At 41.1% G+C, this 21,874-nt stretch overlaps 3 protein-coding genes and 1 long non-coding RNA gene across 6 annotated transcripts; 2 read left to right on the forward strand and 2 right to left on the reverse strand.

Annotated features, from left to right (window-relative positions):
* On the reverse strand, positions 1-968 carry LOC129778703 (uncharacterized). Of its 3 annotated transcripts, XR_008743482.1 has the most exons (4): positions 938-968; positions 847-883; positions 452-765; positions 1-395 (listed from the first exon to the last, which is right to left on the reverse strand). It is a non-coding gene; the product is annotated as an uncharacterized LOC129778703 (long non-coding RNA). The 3 variants fall into 3 exon arrangements; XR_008743481.1 differs by lacking the exon at positions 938-968 and having other exon boundaries at positions 452-792; positions 847-884; XR_008743480.1 differs by lacking the exons at positions 847-883; positions 938-968 and having other exon boundaries at positions 452-840.
* A 2,161-nt stretch (positions 969-3,129) lies between these two features.
* Positions 3,130-5,603, reverse strand: LOC129779292 (uncharacterized). Its single transcript, XM_055786690.1, has 3 exons — positions 5,216-5,603; positions 3,637-4,065; positions 3,130-3,431 (listed from the first exon to the last, which is right to left on the reverse strand). The coding sequence occupies exons 1-3, from the start codon at positions 5,235-5,237 to the stop codon at positions 3,241-3,243; spliced, it is 642 nt and encodes a 213-aa protein (XP_055642665.1). The 5' UTR covers positions 5,238-5,603; the 3' UTR covers positions 3,130-3,240.
* A 6,974-nt stretch (positions 5,604-12,577) lies between these two features.
* LOC129778997 (uncharacterized) lies at positions 12,578-13,620 on the forward strand. The gene is made up of 3 exons (XM_055786226.1): positions 12,578-12,691; positions 12,751-13,191; positions 13,248-13,620. Exons 2-3 carry the CDS (start codon positions 13,160-13,162, stop codon positions 13,558-13,560), a joined length of 345 nt encoding a protein of 114 aa, XP_055642201.1. The 5' UTR covers positions 12,578-12,691; positions 12,751-13,159; the 3' UTR covers positions 13,561-13,620.
* A 4,654-nt stretch (positions 13,621-18,274) lies between these two features.
* On the forward strand, positions 18,275-21,874 carry LOC129778909 (ATP-dependent RNA helicase WM6). Its single transcript, XM_055786089.1, has 7 exons — positions 18,275-18,381; positions 18,693-18,906; positions 19,105-19,509; positions 19,698-19,816; positions 20,897-21,028; positions 21,107-21,509; positions 21,570-21,874. The coding sequence occupies exons 2-7, from the start codon at positions 18,708-18,710 to the stop codon at positions 21,581-21,583; spliced, it is 1,272 nt and encodes a 423-aa protein (XP_055642064.1). The 5' UTR covers positions 18,275-18,381; positions 18,693-18,707; the 3' UTR covers positions 21,584-21,874.

Genomic DNA, 21,874 nt, shown 5'->3' on the forward strand with positions numbered 1-21,874 from the left:
TCGATTTTAATCATTTTATTCAAAAAAACACAAAATGCATATAAAATATAAACAAGATATATAATGCAATCGGTGCATTCGGGTTGTCTGGATTGACGATTCGAATCCAGCTCCTTTTTCTCCTTGACACACATATGTGGCTGAGGAGGTTTCTTCAATGTGCGTGAAGCACGGGATCTCCGATGGGGAAAATTGCTCGAAATACTATCGATGGCCAGGTCCTGCTGCTGTTACTGATGATGCTGTTCCCCGGAATAGCACCCTGGACTTAAAGGATACTGCTGCGGGAAAGCTGATGCTGTTGGCTGGCGTGACAGAAGTGGAAATAAGCAATGTGGTGATGAGGGAAATCATCTTTCTCACTCGCCGATTGATTGAGTCGGATGTATTCATAGCTGAAACAAAATAAAATGATTAGTAAGTGAAAAGCAGAAATGAATTCCCTACTCACCAGTTGTATGATCCGGATAAAAATGCGAACTATTAAAATATCATGCGATTACGTTCGCTTACCTCGCCTATTTTCATTCTACTATACAACGGAATCAGTGCATTCGGGTTCCTCCGGGTGGTAATTCAGCTGAGCAAGTTGATAAATACCTCCTTGTTGTTGAGTTTTCGTGTCTGAAGAGGATTTTGAATGTGCGCGAAGCACGGAACCTCTAATGGGGAAAGTTCTTCGCAATACCATACCATGGTCAAATTCTGCTGCTGCTGCTGTTGATGCTGTCCCCCGGCATTGCCAACAGGGGTTATAGGTTACTGCTGCAGGAAAACGGATGTTGTTGGCTGCTGTGATAGAAGTGGAAATTCGCACTGATGGGAGAAATCATCTTTCTCACTTACCGATTGATGGAAGCAAACGAGTCGAATGTATTCATAGCTGATAAGATAAAATAATTAATAATTAAAAAGCCGAAATATATTTCATACTCACCAGTTGTATGATCCATTTGTTTTTGTTTGAGATGACAGTTTAGCGGAGTGGAAAAAAGAACCACCAGTGATGCCATTTGGTTTGTTTAATTATTCAGTATTTTCGACTAACGAACTATCCGCGTTGACGATATTGGGTAATAGGCATGGCAGTATGGATTTGCAGAAGGAATCAATACACTTTTAAAATGAAAATTATGAATGAACAAGATTTTTCCTTAATCAAATTAGTACTCTATGTAAGTGAAAATCACCATTGCCTGCAAGTGGTGAAAAAACGTAATAAAAAATATGTTTTGAGATAATTTTATATTATAATGACAAGTTTTTTTGAGAATATCTGAACGTCTATAGAAAATAATTCAAATTAGGGTCATGACAACGTACTTTAAGTAGAAAAAATTATGCCAAGAAAAAAATTTCATACAAATTTTAGCAAATATAAACTGATTCGGGCCGACTAATATGATAGAGAATAGTTTGCCTCATACAAACTAATGCCGTATCCAGATGTCGATACCTAATCGTCGTCAACGTGAATAGGTAACAGCGTTACGGTCGTTGTTAGGTCGATGTTTTTTTCGTCGATTTGATTGTGGGTAATAACTCAACTGCAAAAACGTTCCAATTTAAGTTTGCTATACAATCCGATAGGAGAGGTTCTGACCTATCTTCCACATTGTCAAATACAGCTGGGAATGTATTTGCAGCTCAGTTATAACCAAAAGATAGAGTCGATGTAGAGAAATCGATCAAATCACTTACACCCCTTTCATTCTAAGCCCCTCAATTATGCTCTAGAATCTGTTTTAATTCGAATTGCACAACTCATTGATTTTGTAAACCTCTTAAGGCGCGTCCACATTATGCCGAATGATGCCGATCGGTCTGTACCAGGCGGCATATTCGGTTCATTATGTAATGTGGACGCCCCATCGGGTGCACGAAGCCGAAGCCCCATCGGATGCACGAAGCCGTCACAAACACACGAAGCACAATGTCGTCAACGCTAATTTATTTCGTTTTGTTTTGGTTCGACTTTCTCGAACCGGACCCACTTGTTTCGGGTTGGGTTCGGTTTGATTCGAGTCGGTTTTCGGCACGTCGGCAAACCCGGGCCGATGTCAATTATTCTTCCAAGTTGTTCTTATGCAAACATTCACATACACCGGCAACGGCAACTTCGACTTGTGAATGTTTGCATAAGAACAACTTGGAAGAATAATTGACGCAACGTGACGGGACGGAAAGTGAACGTGAACGTGACGAGGATATTGTATGTGAATCGCACTTAAAGCCGACTAAATGTGGACATACCGCCCGGGTTTACCGACGTGCCGAAAACTGACTCGAATCAAACCGAACCCAACCCGAAACAAGTGGGTCCGGTTCGAGAAAGTCGAACCAAAACAAAACGAAATAAATTAGCGTTGACGACATTGTGCTTCGTGTGTTTGTGACGGCTTCGTGCATCCGATGGGGCTTCGGCTTCGTGCACCCGATGGGGCGTCCACATTACATAATGAACCGAATATGCCGCCTGGTACAGACCGATCGGCATCATTCGGCATAATGTGGACGCGCCTTAATAGGTTTACAAAATCAATGAGTTGTGCAATTCGAATTAAAACAGATTCTAGAGCATAATTGAGGGGCTTAGAATGAAAGGGGTGTAAGTGATTTGATCGATTTCTCTACATCGACTCTATCTTTTGGTCATAACTTAGCTGCAAATACATTTCCAGCTGTATTTGACAATGTGGAAGATAGGTCAGAACCTCTCCTATCGGATTGTATAGCAAACTTAAATTGGAACGTTTTTGCAGTTGAGTTATTAACTAAATAAAAAGTTGATGAAGAGAAATCGATCAAGTCACTTACACCCCTTGCATTCTGAGCCAATCAATTACAATAAACCTACCCACATTCCGTTTTGCCTGCCAAGATCGGGTCGATGAAATGTCAACAATCGACCTCAAATGCTGCCACCTTGCAATCGAGTTATCGACCTTTCATATGCATTCATCGAACAACTTGACGCCACTTTTTCGCCAACATGTGCAAGGCGTCGACCTGCTTGCAGCGCTGCTTTCAGCACTGCTTGCTGCTTGTTTGTATTGGTTTGTTGTTGAAAATGAAAAGGAAATACATTGATCGATTTTAAACATATTTATTATTATTCAAATCCGACTGAGTACTTTGATGAATACCTCCTTGCCCTTGATGACACAGATATGTGGCTGAGGAGGATTCTTCAATGTGCGTGAAGCACGGGATCTCCGATGGGGAAAATTGCTCGAAATACTATCGATGGCCAGGTCCTGCTGCGGTTGCTGTTGATGCTGTTCCCCGGAATAGCACCCTGGACTTAAAGGATACTGCAGCGGGAAAGCTGATGCTGTTGGCTGGTGTGACAGAAGTGGAAATAAGCAATGTGGTGATAAGGGAAATCATCTTTCTCATTCGCCGATTGATTGAGTCGGATGTATTCATAGCTGAAACAAAATAAAATGATTAGTAAGTGAAAAGTAGAAATGAATTCCCTACTCACCAGTTGTATGATCCGGATAAAAATGCGAACATTAAAATATCATGCGAATACGTTCGCTTACTTCGCCTATTTTCATTCTACTATACAACGGAATCAGTGCATTCGGGTTCCTCCGGGGTGGTAATTCAGCTGAGCAAGTTGATAAATACCTCCTTGTCGTTGAGTTTTCGTGTCTGAAGAGGATTTTTGAATGTGCGCGAAGCACGGAACCTCTATTGGGGAAAGTTCTTCGCAATACCATACCATGGTCAAATTCTGCTGCTGCTGCTGTTGATGCTGTCCCCCGGCATTGCCAACAGGGGTTGGAGGTTGTAAATTACCGGGCTCCGTGAAGTACACCATTTTGCCTCGGTACGCGGAAACGTATCTTACTTCTGCTGTGGTTGGAACAAGGAAGAGGGCGATTGTGAGTGTGGCGTACTCAGATGAGCTGTCAGGCCGAGGTGCAAGGTTGCTGTAATCGAGGTATATACGAATGGTGGGATGAACGAGTATGGCGAGATACTTATAGCTGACAGTGCTGCCAATATGCACTCTGGCGTCCACACATCCTCCCCCCTTTCTAAAAAAAACGGAACCTGGGGAATAGATGAAAGATTTTTTCTTCAGTTTTATCTTTATTTTCGACATTTCATGCCGTCCTCTTATGAAGCAGCATGGATAGCTGCTCTAATAGTGGGATTTCTTCATAAATGGTTATTGTTTTCATAATTCCCATTTATTTCGACGCAATTTTGAAAGAAATTAAATTCTCGATTATCACGAGCCCCTTCAATCAATTGTGGCACGGTCGTTACGTTCCGTTTTAAATTGAACATAGCGCGGTCGTCACGATCCGCTTTTAATAATACCTAGCGCGGTCGTCACGATCCGCTTTAAATAGTACCTAGCGCGGTCGTCACGATCCGCTTTTAATAGTACCTAGCGCGGTCGTCACGATCCGCTTTTTATGACATCTAGCGCGGTCGTCACGATCCGCTTTTCATAGCACCTAGCGCGGTCGTCACGATCCGCTTTTAATAGTACCTAGCGCGGTCGTCGCGATCCGCTTTTTATAGTACCTAGCGCGGTCGTCACGATCCGCTTTTAATAGTACCTAGCGTGGTCGTCGCGATCCACTTTTTATTACATCTAGCGCGGTCGTCACGATCCGCTTTTAATATTACCTAATTCCGATCCCTTCCACAAGCCCAATCATATATAAAAAGTTCATTACTTCACACTTGTGTGGCGCCATAAGCTATAATGAACTTGCCGGTATCGTCTGTTAGGCTTCACAGTATCATCCCACCTCGCGTGCATATACTAGATGCACATACACACGCACGTTACCCACATTCAGTCGTATAGCACCAAGCATCGCCCCTTTCGACATACCAACTGTAACGAAAGAGTGATTCGACTTCTCAGAGCGCGTTGGGTGATTCCTCGATTCCTCACACAACACTTTCCCTTTATTCAACAAAAAAACGAAAAGTGAGAAAAAAAACACTCGTGTTCAACCTTTTTCAGACCCGGCTACACTACAACAATCACAATGTCTAACCTGCAATACAGCCATGTTCATTTTCACCTCCACACATTTGTTTTTTTTTCGAAATATATTTAGCTTTTTCGTCCCAACACCACGCCACAATAACCGGCCAAATGGTCAATTGGCTATGACGAACACAAATAGCCGTGCTGCAGGAAATTCCTGCTCCTGGCAGGATCGCCAATGTAAATTACCGGGCTCCGTGAAGTACACCATTTTGCCTCGGAACGCGGAAACGTATCTTGCTTCTGCTGTGGCTGGAACAAGGAAGAGGGCGATTGTGAGTGTGGCGTACTCAGATGAGCTGTCAGGCCGAGGTGCAAGGTTGCTGTAATCGAGGTATATACGAATGATGGGATGAACGAGTATGGCGAGATACTTATAGCTGACAGTGCTGCCAATATGCACTCTGGCGTCCACACAGAGGTTACTGCTGCAGGAAAACGGATGTTGTTGGCTGCTGTGATAGAAGTGGAAATCCGCACTGTGGTGATGGGAGAAATCATCTTTCTCACTTACCGATTGATGGAAGCAAACGAGTCGAATGTATTCATAGCTGATAAGACAAGATAAAATAATTAATAATTAAAAAGCCGAAATATATTTCATACTCACCAGTTGTATGATCCATTTGTTTTTGTTTGAGATGACAGTTTAGCGGAGTGGAAAAAAGAACCACCAGTGATGCCATTTGGTTTGTTTAATTATTCAGTATTTTCGACTAACGAACTATCCGCGTTGACGATATTGGGGAATAGGCATGACAGTATGGATTTGCAGAAGGAATGAATACACTTTTAAAATGAAAATTATGAATGAACATGATTTTTCCTTAATCAAAATAGTACTCTATGTAAGTGAAAATTTTGAGATTATTTTATATTATAATGACAAGTTTTTTTTTTTTATTAAATCGTTTATTTTTACAGGCTCAGTTACATAAGTTTAAAGGAGCCGAACTCCTATCTGTATTGTTACAAGTATATATAATCATTTTTCATTAATTCTAGTGTTAATGAAGTAGAGAACCGATTACTCGCGGTTTGCTCGAGTTTAGAAGGGTGACATTTTTTTCAGGAAAAGGAAGGGATATAAGGATATGTTGACAATGTTCACACTCACATTCATCATACTCAATTCTTAAGCCTATCTTATATCTAACATGTATTTACATTTCACCTTATTCTATTGTTAGTAAGAAGGGATTTAATTTCTCGCGAAGGAAAAGGAAAAGGAAAATATAAGGATATAAGGACAATCACACACGAAGATCGATAACTTTTAAGAAGACGTATATTTGGGACATGTAATCAAGGTCTAACCGAGCCAACACATCTCTCACCGGCACATTGGGCTGTCTTCCTCTGGCCCGAAGAGAGTTTTCTAAATTCGATCTGGCAACAAGATACACCTCGCACGACCAAATAACGTGTTCGATGTCGTGGTAACCTTGGCCACAAGCACAGATATTGCCATCGGCAAGATTAAAACGAAAGAGTAGCGCGTCTAACGAACAGTGATTGGACATGAGTCGAGAGAAGGTGCGAATAAAGTCCCGACTCAAGTCCAGACTTTTGAACCATGGTTTGAGGCTAACCTTAGGGATAATCGAGTGAAGCCACCGACCCAATTCATCTTCGTTCCACTTACGTTGCCATTTAACGATGGTATTTTTACGGACTAAAGAATAAAATTCATTGAAGGCGATTTGACGCTGATAAATATCGCCTTCAATTGCACCTACCTTTGCCAATGAGTCAGCCCTCTCATTACCCGGAATTGAGCAATGTGAGGGGACCCAGACAAAGGTAATGACATAACAGCGTCTGGTTAAAGCACTCAAAATTTCTCGTATTCTCTCAAGGAAGTACGGCGAGTGCTTTTCCGGCCTCACTGAACGGATAGCTTCGACAGAGCTAAGACTATCCGTTACAATGTAATAGTGTTCAACAGGTCGTGAGGCGACGCTGTCCAGCGCCCAGTGTATCGCTGCCAATTCAGCAATATACACTGAGCAAGGATTCTGAAGACTGTGTGAGGTGCTAAAAAATTCGTTGAACACTCCAAATCCTGTGGACTCATTCATAGAGGACCCATCAGTAAAGTACATATTATCACAATTGATACGCCCATACTTTGCATTGAAGATCGTAGGAACGATCCCCGATCGATGATAATCTGGAATTCCATGGATTTTCTCCTTCATGAACAGATCAAAATGTACAGAGGAATTGATGTAGTCAGGAAAACAAACACGGTTGGGAATATACGAAGAAGGATCAACCTGCATGGAGATGAATTCATGATATGAAGTCATGAATCCAGAATGAAAATTTAGCCCGATCAGCTGCTCAAAATTTCCGATCACCAATGGGTTCATGACCTTACACCGGATGAAGAACCGAAGAGATAATAAATTGAAGCGATCTTTTAGTGGGAGTAGGCCTGCCAAAACCTCGAGACTCATGGTATGCGTTGAGGGCATACATCCCAACGCGATACGGAGACAAAGATACTGAATTCGCTCGAGTTTAATGAGGTTTGTTTTGGCAGCTGATTGAAAACAGAAACTGCCATACTCCATCACTGAGAGAATAGTTGTTCGATACAACATTATAAGATCTTCTGGATGGGCTCCCCACCAGGTGCCGGTAATTGTACGGAGAAAGTTTATTCTTTGTTGGCATTTTTTACTCAGATACCTAATATGGGCCCCCCAAGTACATTTGGAGTCGAACCAGACCCCAAAATACTTGAATGACATAGCATGAGTGATTGGTTTACCCAAAAGTTGAAGCTTTGGTTTTGCTGGTCTATGCTTCCTAGAAAAAACCACCATCTCTGTTTTCTCCGTGGAGAATTCGATCCCTAGCCCAATGGCCCAGGTTGAAAAATTGTTCAATGTATCTTGTAAGGGTTCTTGCAGGTCGGATTCTTTTGATCCTACGACAGACACTACTCCATCATCTGCAAGTTGTCTTAAGCTGCAATTTTGTGTAAGGCAATTGTCAATGTCGCTTACATAGAAGTTGTACAAAAGGGGGCTTAAACATGAGCCCTGAGGGAGGCCCATGTAAGAGACCCGACTTACTGCCGAATCTCCATGAGAAAAATTCAAATGTTTCTCACAAAGCAAGTTATATAACATATTATTCAATAGAGGCGGTAGACCCCGAGAGTGTAATTTGTCTGACAAAACCTCTATTGAAACAGAATCAAAGGCCCCCTTTATGTCCAAGAATACTGAAGCCATTTGTTTTTTTTCGGCGTAAGCCATTTGAATTTCTGAAGAAAGCAACGCAAGACAATCATTCGTCCCCTTGCCCCTGCGGAACCCATATTGTGTATCTGAGAGTAAGCCATTCGTTTCAACCCAACGATCAAGGCGAAACAAGATCATTTTCTCCAACAATTTCCGTATACAAGACAGCATTGCTATTGGGCGGTACGAATTGAAGTCGGACGCGGGTTTTCCGGGTTTTTGAATAGCTATAATTCGCACTTGTCTCCAATCATCTGGAACAACATTATGCTCCAGAAACCGATTGAATAAATTCAACAAGCGATGTTTCGCCACATCAGGGAGGTTTTTCAGCAAGTTGAACTTAATTCTATCTGTTCCTGGAGCCGAATTGTTACAAGAAAGGAGAGCAAGAGAGAATTCTACCATCGAAAACTCGGAATCAAGATCGCACCTATCTTGTGGTATATCTCGAACAATTTTTTGCACAGGAACGGAATCGGGACAAACTTTCCGTGCAAATTTAAAAATCCATCGATGTGAATATTCTTCGCTTTCATTCGATGAAGAGCGATTTCTCATGTTTCGAGCCACTTTCCATAATTTTTTCATTGACGTTTCTCGTGACAAACCTCCCACGAAAGTTCGCCAATAAGCACGCTTTTTCCCTTTGATCAAGTTTTTAAATTGATTTTCAAGGTCCAAATACGTTTGAAAATTCTCAATGGTTCCACGTTTTCGAAAAGCTTTAAATGCGTTCGATTTATCCTGATAAAGCTTGGAACATTGGCTATCCCACCATGGATTGGGAGGCCTTCGACGAATAGTGGAGCCTGGGATGGGTTTCGTTTGAGCGCGAACCGCGCTGTCATAGATCAAACGAGAAATGAAGTTATACTCCTCCAATGGAGGCAAACCATCTCTGGAATTGATGGCTAGATCAATCGCGTCCGCATATTTTTTCCAGTCAATGTGTCTTGTGAGGTCATATGCCATGTTTATAGATTCAGAAGAATTCGACCCAATGGTGATGGAAATTTTGATTGGCAAGTGATCACTACCGTTGGGGTCCTGGATTACATTCCACTTGCAATCTAACGATAGTGAATTCGAGCAAAGCGAGAGGTCAAGAGCACTTGGGTTAGCAGGAGGTTTAGGTACACGTGTTGTTTCCCCAGTATTCAAAACGGTCATATTGAAGCTGTTACAAAGGTCATATATCAACGATGAACGATTGTCGTCGTACTGTTCCCCCCAGGCAGTTCCGTGAGAGTTGAAGTCTCCCAAGATCAATCGTGGCTCAGGAAGGAGTGAGCACATGCCAACAAGTTGCTTGCGGCTAACCGCAGCTCTCGGAGGCCAATACAAACTGACAATACAGAGGTCTTTGCCTCTGATGTTTGCATGACAAGCAACAGCTTCGATCCCTCCAATAGGTGGAAGTTCAATTCTAAAAAATGGGTGGCACTTATTAATCCCCAATAGTACCCCTCCGTATCTGTCATCGCGGTCCAAGCGTATTATATTAAAATCGTGGAAAGAGAGATCATTTTGAGAAGAGAGCCAGGTTTCGGACAGAGCAAAAATATCACAATTGAATTTATGAATTAGAAATTTGAAAGTATCCAATTTAGAGATAAGACTACGACAATTCCACTGTAAAACAGTGATATCTCCGACCTCTCTATTTAAATTAGACATCAAGCGAGATAATCATTGCAAGAAGGGGCCATGTTTGCATCAATTGCTGCAAAATTGTCTTTAACACTGGAAGCATTGAGATGACAATGGTTCTGATGGAGTCGGAAACGTTAAAACACGTGAAGATTTGATCCACAAGGTCAGTCAACTTTATAAATCCCGATTGGGAAGTTGAACTAGACGGAAAAACAAGGACAGTTGGGGTTTTTGATGTCCCCTCGAGTTCTGAGCCGTTCAAAGGTGAACCATTCCCACGGAAACCAGGAGGAACCTGATTTTGCTTGTCCGCTGCACTCGATTTTTTAGACATGCTAACAGGGGGTATAACCGGTGGGGCTTGTCCTTGAACTTTGGGAGTGGTCACATTTTTGCGCCGGGGATTCCCTTGGAAAATGAACGGTGTGCCCCCGTTAGCTGTGTCCGCTTCCATTTCGTCAACGGGCAACGTGGCGAAGACATTTTGAGTGTTGATTGATTGTTGTTGGGCAAGTGGAGAAGCGCCCTTTAAAATATCCGCAAAAGTGCGTTTTGAGCGTTCCTTCAAAGAGCGCTTCTGTTTCTCCCAGCGACTCTTGTAAGTTTCACAAGCTGAGAGCACGTGTGGGGATCTCCCGCAATATGGACACTTATGCTCAGTCGCACTGCAGGATTCCCCCACATGTTGCTCTCCGCAAGTTGCACAGCGCTCCTTGTTGGCACAATAATCTGAAGTGTGACCAACTGACTTGCATTTGTTGCAAGTCATGGGCTTTGGCACGAAGAGTCGCACAGGCAGTCTCAATTTGTCCACCATGACAGGGAGGTTCAGGTTCAGGGAGGGCCGAACCAGCAAAAGTTACTCGAAACGAGTCTGACGGCGTGAATTTCGTTTTTCCCTCTTCTTGGGATACTTTACCTAGTTGGCGACTGTCCAAAATTTTAACGCCCACCAAAGGGAGTCTTTTGAATTTACCAACTCCTTCTTTTATCAATTGGCACGTCAGACCCGTTTCAGTTACCACCCCAGAGATTTCTACGTCATGGGAGGGCACGTAGACACGATACTCTAGGGTGAACCTCTCGTCGATCACAATTGCATTTGCGTGTTACCGATCACTCACGACAACACGCAGTTTGTTCGGCCTAACCTTAGAGATTTCGACCACGGAGGAATAAAATCTTGCCAGATCTTTCGAAACCTGAATGACATTAATAGATTTTCCTTTAGGTTTGAGCCGGAAAAAAACAACCCATGGACCAGCTCCAGGTGCATCGTCTGGATAGACCTTGACACGAGGAGAGGAAACAACTGAGGGGGAGGACGAGGTCGATTGTTGAGCGGGAGCGGGATCAGTAGGACTAGGAGGCAAGTTCGGGAGTTGAACGGAAGCGGGAGATGGAGGGGGCGAAGAGGAAAAGTTTGCCAATTTTCTTGAGGGGGGCTTGTTGAGGTTAATTAACTCTTTCTCTGAAGAGACATCTTCTGAGGGGGGAACGCGTTTGAGCGACTTCCCAGCCCCCGTTGTAGCTAGTGAGGAGGAAACAGTAGTTTCAATCTCCATTTCAACTTGACCTTCTGCCATTACGGCAGATATGAAATAATATAATTTTGAATTCTTCTATCTTCCTAAACCTAATATATATATTATACCTAAATCGCACACCAATGCGAATGAAATGAAACGGTGTCCCAATCGAACCGCGTGGCAATCGCTCGGTACAGCTGCAACGGTAAATCGCACCACCACACGATGATGGAATCGATGACGATGATAAAGCACACACAGCGATGATACGGCACACGCACCGCGCCCGCGGTGGAGAACTTCTTCCTCACGCTGGTTGTGATTGCTGCTCTTCTCACTCGCGCAATAAAGAGAACCCCGTTAGGGCGAAATAACTTCACCAGCCACTGATAACGGTATAATCTCCACTATATGATAGACGCGAACAAATTTGCGACCGATGTCTTCGGACTGCGCGAGCTGAATGTATAATGACAAGTTTGTTTGAGAATATCTGAACGTCTATAGAAAATAATTCAAATTAGGTTCATGACAACGTACTTTAAGTAGAAAAAATTATGCCAAGAAAAAAATTTCATACAAATTTTAGCAAATATAAACTGATTCGGGCCGACTAATATGATAGAGAATAGTTTGCCTCATACAAACTAATGCCGTATCCAGATGTCGATACCTAATCGTCGTCATCGTGAATAGGTAACAGCGTTACGGTCGTTGTTAGGTCGATGTTTTTTTCGTCGATTGGATTGTGGGTATCATATTAGTCGGCCCGAATCAGTTTATATTTGCTAACATTTGTATGAAATTTTTTTCTTGGCATAATTTTTTCTACTTAAAGTACGTTGTCATGACCCTAATTTGAATTATTTTCTATAGACGTTCAGATATTCTCAAAAAAACTTGTCATTATAATATAAAATTATCTCAAAACATATTTTTTATGACGTTTTTTCACCACTTGCAGGCAATGGTGGTTTTCACTTACATAGAGTACTAATTTGATTAAGGAAAAATCATGTTCATTCATAATTTTCATTTTAAAAGTGTATTCATTCCTTCTGCAAATCCATACTGTCATGCCTATTCCCCAATATCGCCAACGCGGATAGTTCGTTAGGCGAAAATACTGAATAATTAAACAAACCAAATGGCATCACTGGTGGTTCTTTTTTCCACTCCGCTAAACTGTCATCTCAAACAAAAACAAATGGATCATACAACTGGTGAGTATGAAATATATTTCAGCTTTTTAATTATTAATTATTTTATCTTGTCTTACCAGCTATGAATACATTCGACTCGTTTGCTTCCATCAATCAGTAAGTGAGAAAGATGATTTCTCCCATCACCACAGTGCGGATTTCCACTTCTATCACAGCAGCCAACAACATCCGTTTTCCTGCAGCAGTAACCTCCAACCCCTATTGGCAATGCCGGGGGACAGCATTAACAGCAGCAGCAGCAGCAGAATTTGACCATGGTATGGTATTGCGAAGAACTTTCCCCATTAGAGGTTCCGTTCTTCGCGCACATTCAAAAATCCTCTTCAGACACGAAAACTCAACGACAAGGAGGTATTTATCAACTTGCTCAGCTGAATTACCACCCCGGAGGAACCCGAATGCACTGATTCCGTAGTATAGTAGAATGAAAATAGGCGAGGTTAGCGAACGTAATCGCATGATATTTTAATGTTCGCATTTTTATCCGAATCATACAACTGGTGAGTAGGGAATTTATTTCTGCTTTTCACTTACTAATCATTTTATTTTGTTTCAGCTATGAATACATCCGACTCAATCAATCGGCGAATGAGAAAGATGATTTCCCTCATCACCACATTGCTTATTTCCACTTGTCACACCAGCCAACAGCATCAGCTTTCCCGCGGCAGTATCCTTTAAGTCCAGGGTGCTATTCCGGGGAACAGCATCAACAGCAACAGCAGCAGGACCTGGCCATCGATAGTATTTCGAGCAATTTTCCCCATCGGAGATCCCGTGCTTCACGCACATTGAAGAATCCTCCTCAGCCACATATCTGTGTCATCAAGGGCAAGGAGGTATTCATCAATGTACTCAGTCGGATTTGAATCGTCAATCCAGACAACCCGGATGCACCGATTCCATTCTATACCTTATTTTTATTATACATGGATTTTTATTATTTTTTTTCAATAAAATGTTTAAAATCGATCAATGTATTTCCTTTTCATTTTCAATAACAAACCAATACAAACAAGCAGCAAGCAGTGCTGGAAGCAGCGCTGCAAGCAGGTCGACTCCTTGCACATGTTGGCGAAAAAGTGGCGTCAAGTTGTTCGATGAATGCATATGAAAGGTCGATAACTCGATTGCAAGGTGGCAGCATTTGAGGTCGATTGTTGACATTTCATCGACCCGATCTTGGCAGGCAAAACGGAATGTGGGTAGTTTTATAAAAAAAACCTTTTTAACAGTTATTTGTTCGACGAAGATTTTTTTTTGCGTGATTGATAAGATACACGGATACTTAGCAAACTTAATTTTTTCTCCGATTTTACCACTCACGCACGCACTCATGACCATTCAGGAAAGTTTGAATAGAGCCATAAATCACTCAACTGGTTCGTGGGATTCTCTTGCAGCTAGAGATGTGCCATCCGCTCATGAGCTGTTCCGAAAAATCGACTCTTTGAAGTGAGTTGACGCGGAACAGCCCGCAAAAAAAAATCAAACAGCTCTTCAGCTCACTTTGATGATGATGAAGGAGAGAAAAGAGCTGTAGAATTGAAGAGAGTGTGTGAGCTGTAATATTCAAATGAACTGACCGTCTCTCGCTCTCCGTGTTATGATATCAGTTCAGTTTCATTTGTTCCTTGTCTTTTCAACTGTTATATTCGGGTTGACGGAATTGGGCTTTGTTTTAGGGGGCGCCAAAAATAATAATTGACTTTCAGGCAGAATGAGCACGTTTTTAAAATTCAAATTATGAATGAAAATTAAAATCTGTGTATTAAATTAGTCTAAAACACTTTGTTTGTAGGCGGTGAAAAAATCTCAAAAAATTCTTCTTGAAGACAATTTTATATTATAATGAAAAGTCTCAGTAAAAATATCGGAAATGTATAGACCAAATTGAAAGTCGCAACCAGATGTCGACTCTGACAACTGAGCTGAAGAGCTGTTCATAAAGAACAGCTCTTCTAGATGAGCTGAGCTGATCTGAGCTGTTCATCATGATGAGCTGGATTGCACACCTCTACTTGCAGCGATTTCAATAATGTTTATGTTTGTAGCCGTACCGGTTGTATTAAAAAAAAGCATTCTCTTCATCCTGAATTCCGGGAACCAGATGAGTTCGATTAAACACGCACGAGTAGTGACAGACTATAAATCAGTGAAAAATTGCCATGGTTATAAATCTGGATCACCGGAACTGATTTACGCTGAAAATGAGTGTTCTCGCGAGAATACTAAGGTAAATGATTTTGGTTTGTCCAGTCGAAAATATGATCATGGTTTGTCCACTTTTTTATTGCCCTAATTCAGCGCACCTGTGTCAAATCAGGTATTCGAATGTTTCAAAACATATAAATAAAATTGTCTTTTTCATGATTTACAGTAGTTTTATAGTATATTTTTCGGATTCACATGTTTTAAAGGATTATAAAATCCACCTTCCATTGGTGCCAATGCGTCCCTCATTTAAGCTAACTTTTAATCAATCACCGGATGATTATTTGGCACGTATTCAGACTTTTTCTGGATTATAACACTTACAAATATTCTAAACATCATGCTCGCATATCATTTGTATCAGATTTACATAGCTAAACCATTAAATTAACGCATTTCAATGATCTCAATTCTGATCATGAGTTGTCCGATTCACTAATGTTTTGCATTCGTTTGGCGCGCTGCTGTTTGTTTATTGTGTCCTTCGCATATAGCAGAAATAAAGTTCCTCTGTGTTGAGTGTGTTGAGGTGAAAACTTTGAAAATGCCCAAGAAAAGGCAATATTCTGAAGAAAACCTAATTTATGACAGTAAACTCAAACAATTATAAATGCAACATCTACTTGATAATTCGAATTTTTTCATTCAAAAATGGTGATTTCTAAAACCGGACAAACCATGATCATTTTTGGGACAAACCATGATCAGAGGTGGACAAACCATGATCAGAGGTGGACAAACCATGATCATAATTTATCTTTTAGAAAAATCGTTAAAAAACATAAAAATTTGAATAATTTCAACGCCTTATGGTAGTATTAGCAACTAGAGACTTGGGGCTTTTCAACAAACCCAAACGTATAATTTTTTTGTAATTTTCATCAAGAAAAATCGATTTGCATTTACTAGTTGCGTGAAAACTCCCTGAATCGGACAAACCAAGATCACTTACCCTACACGAGATTTTTATCCTTATTGCCAATCCACGGAACGCACGATTTCGATTTCAATAATTTGCTTTCGAAGCAACCAAGTTCTTGGGTCAAAAGGTAACGAACATCCCGATCACTATTGAGAAAGACTGTTGTCTTCTTGCTGAAACGAGACTGTGATGATCATGGTTTCAATTGTAAAAGCTTCAAAATTTCTCAATTCATTCGCCTCTAACCATGGAATAGGGCGATTTGAAAAATTGAACTAAACTTTTGGCCTTGAGAATGGCCATTTGGAAACCCTCAATGTATGGTGGCTAGATGAATGACTGATGAATGGTGAATGCTGTTAGATCGCGAATGGCTTGTTAATGCTCGATGAATAAAGAAACGGGTGAAGCCTAATTTGCAATATTTTTCTATTCACATTGTCCGCAGAACGAATGCTGCATTTAGTATTTCTATTACATAAAACAGTCTTGAAACGCGTCCACATTACGCCGAGCGGCCTTGGCCGCCTGGTAAAGCCGACTAAGTGTGGACGTACCACCCGGGCTTGCCGACGTGCCGAAACCCGACTCGAAACAAACCGAACCCAACCCGAAACAAGTGGGTTCGGTTCGAGAAAGTCGAACCAAAACAAAACGAAGTAAATTAGCGTTGACGACATTGTGCTTCGTGTGTTCGTGACGGCTTCATACATCCAATGGGGCTTCGGCTTCGAATCGAATATGCCACCTGGTACAGGCCGATCGGTATCATTCGGAATAATGTGGACGCGCCTTTAGTCTTACCTAAAAAAATAAGGGAATGATTTCTTAGGTTCCCGTTAATGTCACACATACAAAATGGTTTAAAATGAAGTAACAGTAGATGAGTCAATCAGAAGATTGCGGTAGGTCGCAGGTTGAGTATAGCTGCGTTACACGATGATGATTAACACGAGAGCAAACGGACATTTTGGACCTCAATTATTCGAGAAACATTCAGGAGATCTAAGAAAACCTTTCACTATCGTCTACGATTTTTTCCGTGCAGTATAGCCCCGATTATCTGCGGAATTAGGCGGTAAGGATACTGCGGATAACAAAGACACGAAGAAATATATTTCAGCATTAAAACTATGCTTTTGGCATAGGCCTAGATTGTGATGAAAAATCAAAAGATTTCGAATGCATATGAAACAGTTATTATCATACAATACTATATGAAAGCAGTCCGATAAGTACTTAGCCTACAAAAAAAACAAAATTTTTAGAAAATGACGATGACCTTCTCATTCGACTAAAATTTCTGCCCGGCGAGTGACTTTTTTAAGTTTGGAAACACAAAAAGTCGCACGGGGCCAAATCTGGAGAATATGGTGGATGGGGCAGCAGTTCGTAGTGCAATTCGACCAATTTGGCCGTGATGACGGTGGAATTTCCATTTTTCCATTTTTCTTAAATCCCCGGACACGCCCGCTTCCACACACGGTCAAAACAAATGTACGAGTCCGATTTGGCTGAAATTTTGACAGTAGCCATTTACGAGAATGTACTACACGATAAGTAATCTCTCTTGCGATACTGACACCATCGGGCGATGAGGCTAAGTACTTATCGAACCGCCCTCGTATATCATTATACGAAATACTCATCCAGTTTTTTTGACATATAATACAAATAATGGTAATAGTTAAACAATTGAGCATTTTGACTGTGCCAGAACGTACATCATCGAACCTCACTCGTTGTGTATCGATGCGGAATGATTGCATAGCTCCAGGCGCATAGTGTTCGTGAGAAAGCAAGGCAAGGAACAAAACGTGTCTCATTCACCGGCACAACTTAGGTACACAATCACAGCATAGTAGGGGGACGACCCGTTGTGTTCGTGTTTGGTGCATGCCATTTAAAATCAATAAACAAAACAAAGCAATGATTCCGCAGTTATAGCGTTACGAAATTTGTGCACGATGCTCGAAGTTATAAACCTTAATTCCAACTATCGCACAGCGGTTATCTGTTGATCTGATGAATGAATATGAAGAGAATAGATGCATTCAGCGTGGCAAATAAATATACATATGTTCAAGACGACATAAAAAAACCTTAATATTTGCAATACTAAAAAGATTGGAGAATTTGTGGGATTCAAGAGGTTTGCCACGACGAAGAACATTCCAATCTTGGAGGCAGATGTATTGCCACCAATCGCCCCACGCTGTCGTTTTTACTGATACTGGTTTTAACTGATAAGAAGGAAGCATTAACGTTCACAGATTCCTCGCATAAGAAGGAAGAATAAATAATTTTAAATTAGTAGAAAAAAAATGACGTGAGCAATCCAGTCAAAATGAACCGAACAAACGATTTCTCTGAGTGCCCAGTGGATTCATCGACTGACGCAAGATTATTATATCCATGTAATATTTGTCAAGATCCTCTGGTGTGCACTGTGCTTTAGTTTTGCTGCGTACGTTGCCGTTGAGCAGTTTGCTCATTCCCGTTTGTTCTTTCAACTAGTGACGACCGCGTTGTTTTATCCACTGCTTGTTCCTTGGTGAGTTTTTGTTTTATTGAAATTTTACAGTTAAAGTGTTCGTGTTGTTTAGTCTTAACTACTTAAAACACGATTTCGCTATTAAAAGTGGTGGGGAAGATTACGAACGCATAAGTTTACGAATTTGTGCATTCGTCAATTGTGAGATATTTCAAAATGGCGGTCTTTGAATCCGGTATCTTTTCAATTTGCGTGTGTTTTACATATTTCATAATTCTGGTAACTGCACTAAGTGCAGATATAACTTACAGGCAAATAGACTATTCAATCACACCGCTTATTTCGTTTTATGCCGTTATTTTTTTTTGCAGTATCAATAAAACAAAATGGCTGACAATGATGATCTTTTGGACTACGAGGATGAGGATCAGACCGAGCAAGTGACTGTCGAGCCGGCAGAACAGCCGAAAAAGGATGTAAAAGGAACATACGTCTCAATTCACAGTTCCGGTTTCCGGGATTTCCTCCTGAAGCCGGAAATATTGCGTGCTATTGTTGATTGTGGTTTCGAGCATCCCTCCGAAGGTAAGCATTCGGATGATTCATATTTCGTACAATCTGGCGTTATGTTGTTAGATTTTATCATGATGAAAAATTTACCATTTGTAGATAGGGACAACTGATTCAATGAATGATTGATTTATCAATTTTACTGATATACTTTCGCAACATTTCGAAATATTAAGTCGCTAGCCGCATTTTTCAACAATCCTTTTTTTCCAGTTCAACACGAATGCATCCCACAGGCTGTATTAGGTATGGACATTCTCTGCCAGGCGAAATCTGGTATGGGAAAGACAGCGGTTTTTGTGCTCGCCACACTGCAGCAGCTCGAACCAACTGAAAGTGTGCCCTACGTTTTGGTAATGTGCCACACGCGCGAGTTGGCTTTCCAAATCAGCAAGGAATATGAGCGGTTTTCTAAATACATGCCTAGCATTAAGGTGGCAGTATTTTTCGGAGGATTACCTATTCAGAAAGATGAAGAAGTGCTAAAATCAACTAACCCGCATATCATCGTTGGAACGCCTGGTCGTGTTTTGGCGCTTATCCGAAACAAGAAGCTGAATCTCAAGCATCTGAAGCACTTTATCCTCGATGAGTGCGATAAAATGCTAGAGCAACTAGGTAAGCATTGAAGATTTTATAAAAAATACATTTGCAAATGATGAAGCTTACACCATTTTGTAGATAGGGACATCTGAGTTTCTTCTAGTGAACGATTTGTAATATTTTGCTGATTAGTAACTGAACGTCAACATTTTTCATAATGCCAAGTGAATAATACTAACCACCGCCTTGTTACTCTATTGCAGATATGCGTCGGGATGTACAGGAGATTTTTAGAAACACTCCACACGGAAAACAAGTCATGATGTTCTCCGCCACACTCAGCAAGGAGATACGTCCAGTGTGCAAGAAGTTCATGCAAGATGTAATTAAAATCTATTCTACTACTACTACCTCTACCACCACTACTACTACTGCCGTTTCCCGTATCGCCAGTAGTAGCTGTTCAGCTAGCTCTAAAGTTAACCTCGAAAGTTTTTGTGTTGATGGGAAACGTTTCTCGTACCGCTGGGATCGTGAGCTTTTCGGAAATCATCCATTTAAAACGTGCAAAATGTTAATACATTGTCAACATGTTAAAAATGGCCATTGGGAGATGTCCAAACCAGTTACCTGAACGTAAATCCAAACACACCGATAATAGTTGAATCTTAAATGGGAACATAACCTGCCAATACTACGCGTGATGGCATTGTCGCCAATATCTTGCAAACGAATACTGTGTCCGATGCTCGGTGCAGTAAGGTTTGTATGTTAGCAATGGAGGAACACCACAGGAAATGGAGAAAATGGCCAGTAGATTCCTTCAAATCTGAAAACAGTTAATACATCACCAACCCGTTAATATTCGAATTTAGGATTCTATAATAGTTATCAACCCACTAATTGTGCAAACACCTAATAATAACCAAGCTAAAATAATCTACTGGCCGAACCGAAGATCGAAGCTGAGTCCAGTTCCAGTGCAAGCTAGCGAGCAGCGTTATCGAGTTCTGTGGGTGAATCTGATGGTGAAGCGCGATCCTTGTCTATAGAGGGATACGATGCGAAGTACAGATGCGTCACGATCAAATCGGCGAGATTGCAGACCTCCAGAGCCATATCCGTATGTAACTAGTCTGTATTTTCATAACCGCAATAGGTCTTATCTCGTTTCAGATCATCGAAAACATTTTCGCTGTGTTCATATTGTTTTTGAGCATAAAAGTTAACCACACCGGGTCTTATGTGGCACACTTGCGATCCCAGAGTGTGCGCAAGAGCAAACGAAAAAAAACTTTCCCACGACACCAATCGACTTTTTGACCGGTGCAGAGTTACCAGTTGTTCCGTGTAGTTTCCCCCTCCAGAAAGAAAGAGCTTTCCGATGAAAAAATGTTCAGCCAACGCACAGAGGTGTCTAAAATTAAAATGTTATTTTTATGTTATTTTATTTACCGATTAGCCTATGGAAGTGTATGTCGATGATGAAACTAAGCTGACACTTCACGGATTGCAACAGCATTATGTCAAGCTAAAGGAGAATGAGAAAAATAAGAAACTTTTTGAACTGCTAGATGTTCTCGAATTCAATCAGGTATGATATAATTGATCGATAATAGTGGTTTGAAGGGATCAGTATCAGTAATTTTCATCACCTTTTTCTTCTTTGTAGGTTGTCATCTTTGTCAAGTCTGTTCAGCGCTGTATGGCATTGGCGCAACTGTTGACGGAACAAAACTTCCCCGCAATCGGAATTCACCGTGGTATGGTCCAGGAGGAGCGTCTTTCCCGCTACCAGCAGTTCAAGGATTTTCAGAAACGCATTCTCGTAGCCACTAACCTGTTTGGACGCGGTATGGATATCGAACGAGTGAACATTGTTTTCAACTACGACATGCCTGAGGATTCCGATACTTATTTGCATCGGGTGGCACGGGCAGGCCGTTTCGGTACCAAGGGTCTGGCAATCACTTTCGTTTCCGACGAAACCGATGCAAAAATTTTGAACGAGGTGCAGGACCGATTCGATGTTAACATCACTGAGCTACCGGACGAAATTGATCTCTCTTCGTATAGTAAGTGCCTTTAGATAGAAAGCGAATCTTTTTAACTGATTTTTTTTTCATTATTCACAGTCGAAGGACGATAAATGCCATCATCCCGATTGCTGCAATGGTAGCATTTTTAGCTTGTAGAATTCGAATATAAGAAAATATATAAAATATATATAAGAAAAAAATTTTTTTTCTTCTTTTCGTTTTGAGTGTAAACCTACTACGGAGGGTAGTAGAAATTGGGATTATTAGCGAGTTGGTTTCCATGATCGATCTCAAAATAGTAGAATAACTTATATACGAATTCTACAGCGCTTGGGTTCACTAACACTCGATTATTTTAGAGTTTTCACTAAAGTAAATAAACACATGAAATGGACCGTGTA

This window comes from Toxorhynchites rutilus, chromosome 3, assembly GCF_029784135.1.
Source record: "Toxorhynchites rutilus septentrionalis strain SRP chromosome 3, ASM2978413v1, whole genome shotgun sequence".
Lineage (NCBI taxonomy): Eukaryota > Metazoa > Arthropoda > Insecta > Diptera > Culicidae > Toxorhynchites > Toxorhynchites rutilus.

Bases quoted from the DNA above. Each gene is read 5' to 3' on its own strand.
- LOC129779292 (XM_055786690.1), bottom strand. From the start codon at position 5,237: ATGGTGTACTTCACGGAGCCCG. The intron at 4,066-5,215 runs GTAATTTACATT...TCTATTCCCCAG, and splicing joins GGTGTACTTCACGGAGCCCG to GTTCCGTTTTTTTTAGAAAG. The intron at 3,432-3,636 runs GTATTTATCAAC...ATTTTGTTTCAG, and splicing joins GAAAACTCAACGACAAGGAG to CTATGAATACATCCGACTCA.
- LOC129778997 (XM_055786226.1), top strand. From the start codon at position 13,160: ATGTTCGCATTTTTATCCGAATCATACAACTG. The intron at 13,192-13,247 runs GTGAGTAGGGAA...ATTTTGTTTCAG, and splicing joins TTATCCGAATCATACAACTG to CTATGAATACATCCGACTCA.
- LOC129778909 (XM_055786089.1), top strand. From the start codon at position 18,708: ATGGCTGACAATGATGATCTTTTGGACTACGAGGATGAGGATCAGACC. The intron at 19,817-20,896 runs GTAATTAAAATC...TTTACCGATTAG, and splicing joins GCAAGAAGTTCATGCAAGAT to CCTATGGAAGTGTATGTCGA. The intron at 21,029-21,106 runs GTATGATATAAT...TCTTCTTTGTAG, and splicing joins ATGTTCTCGAATTCAATCAG to GTTGTCATCTTTGTCAAGTC.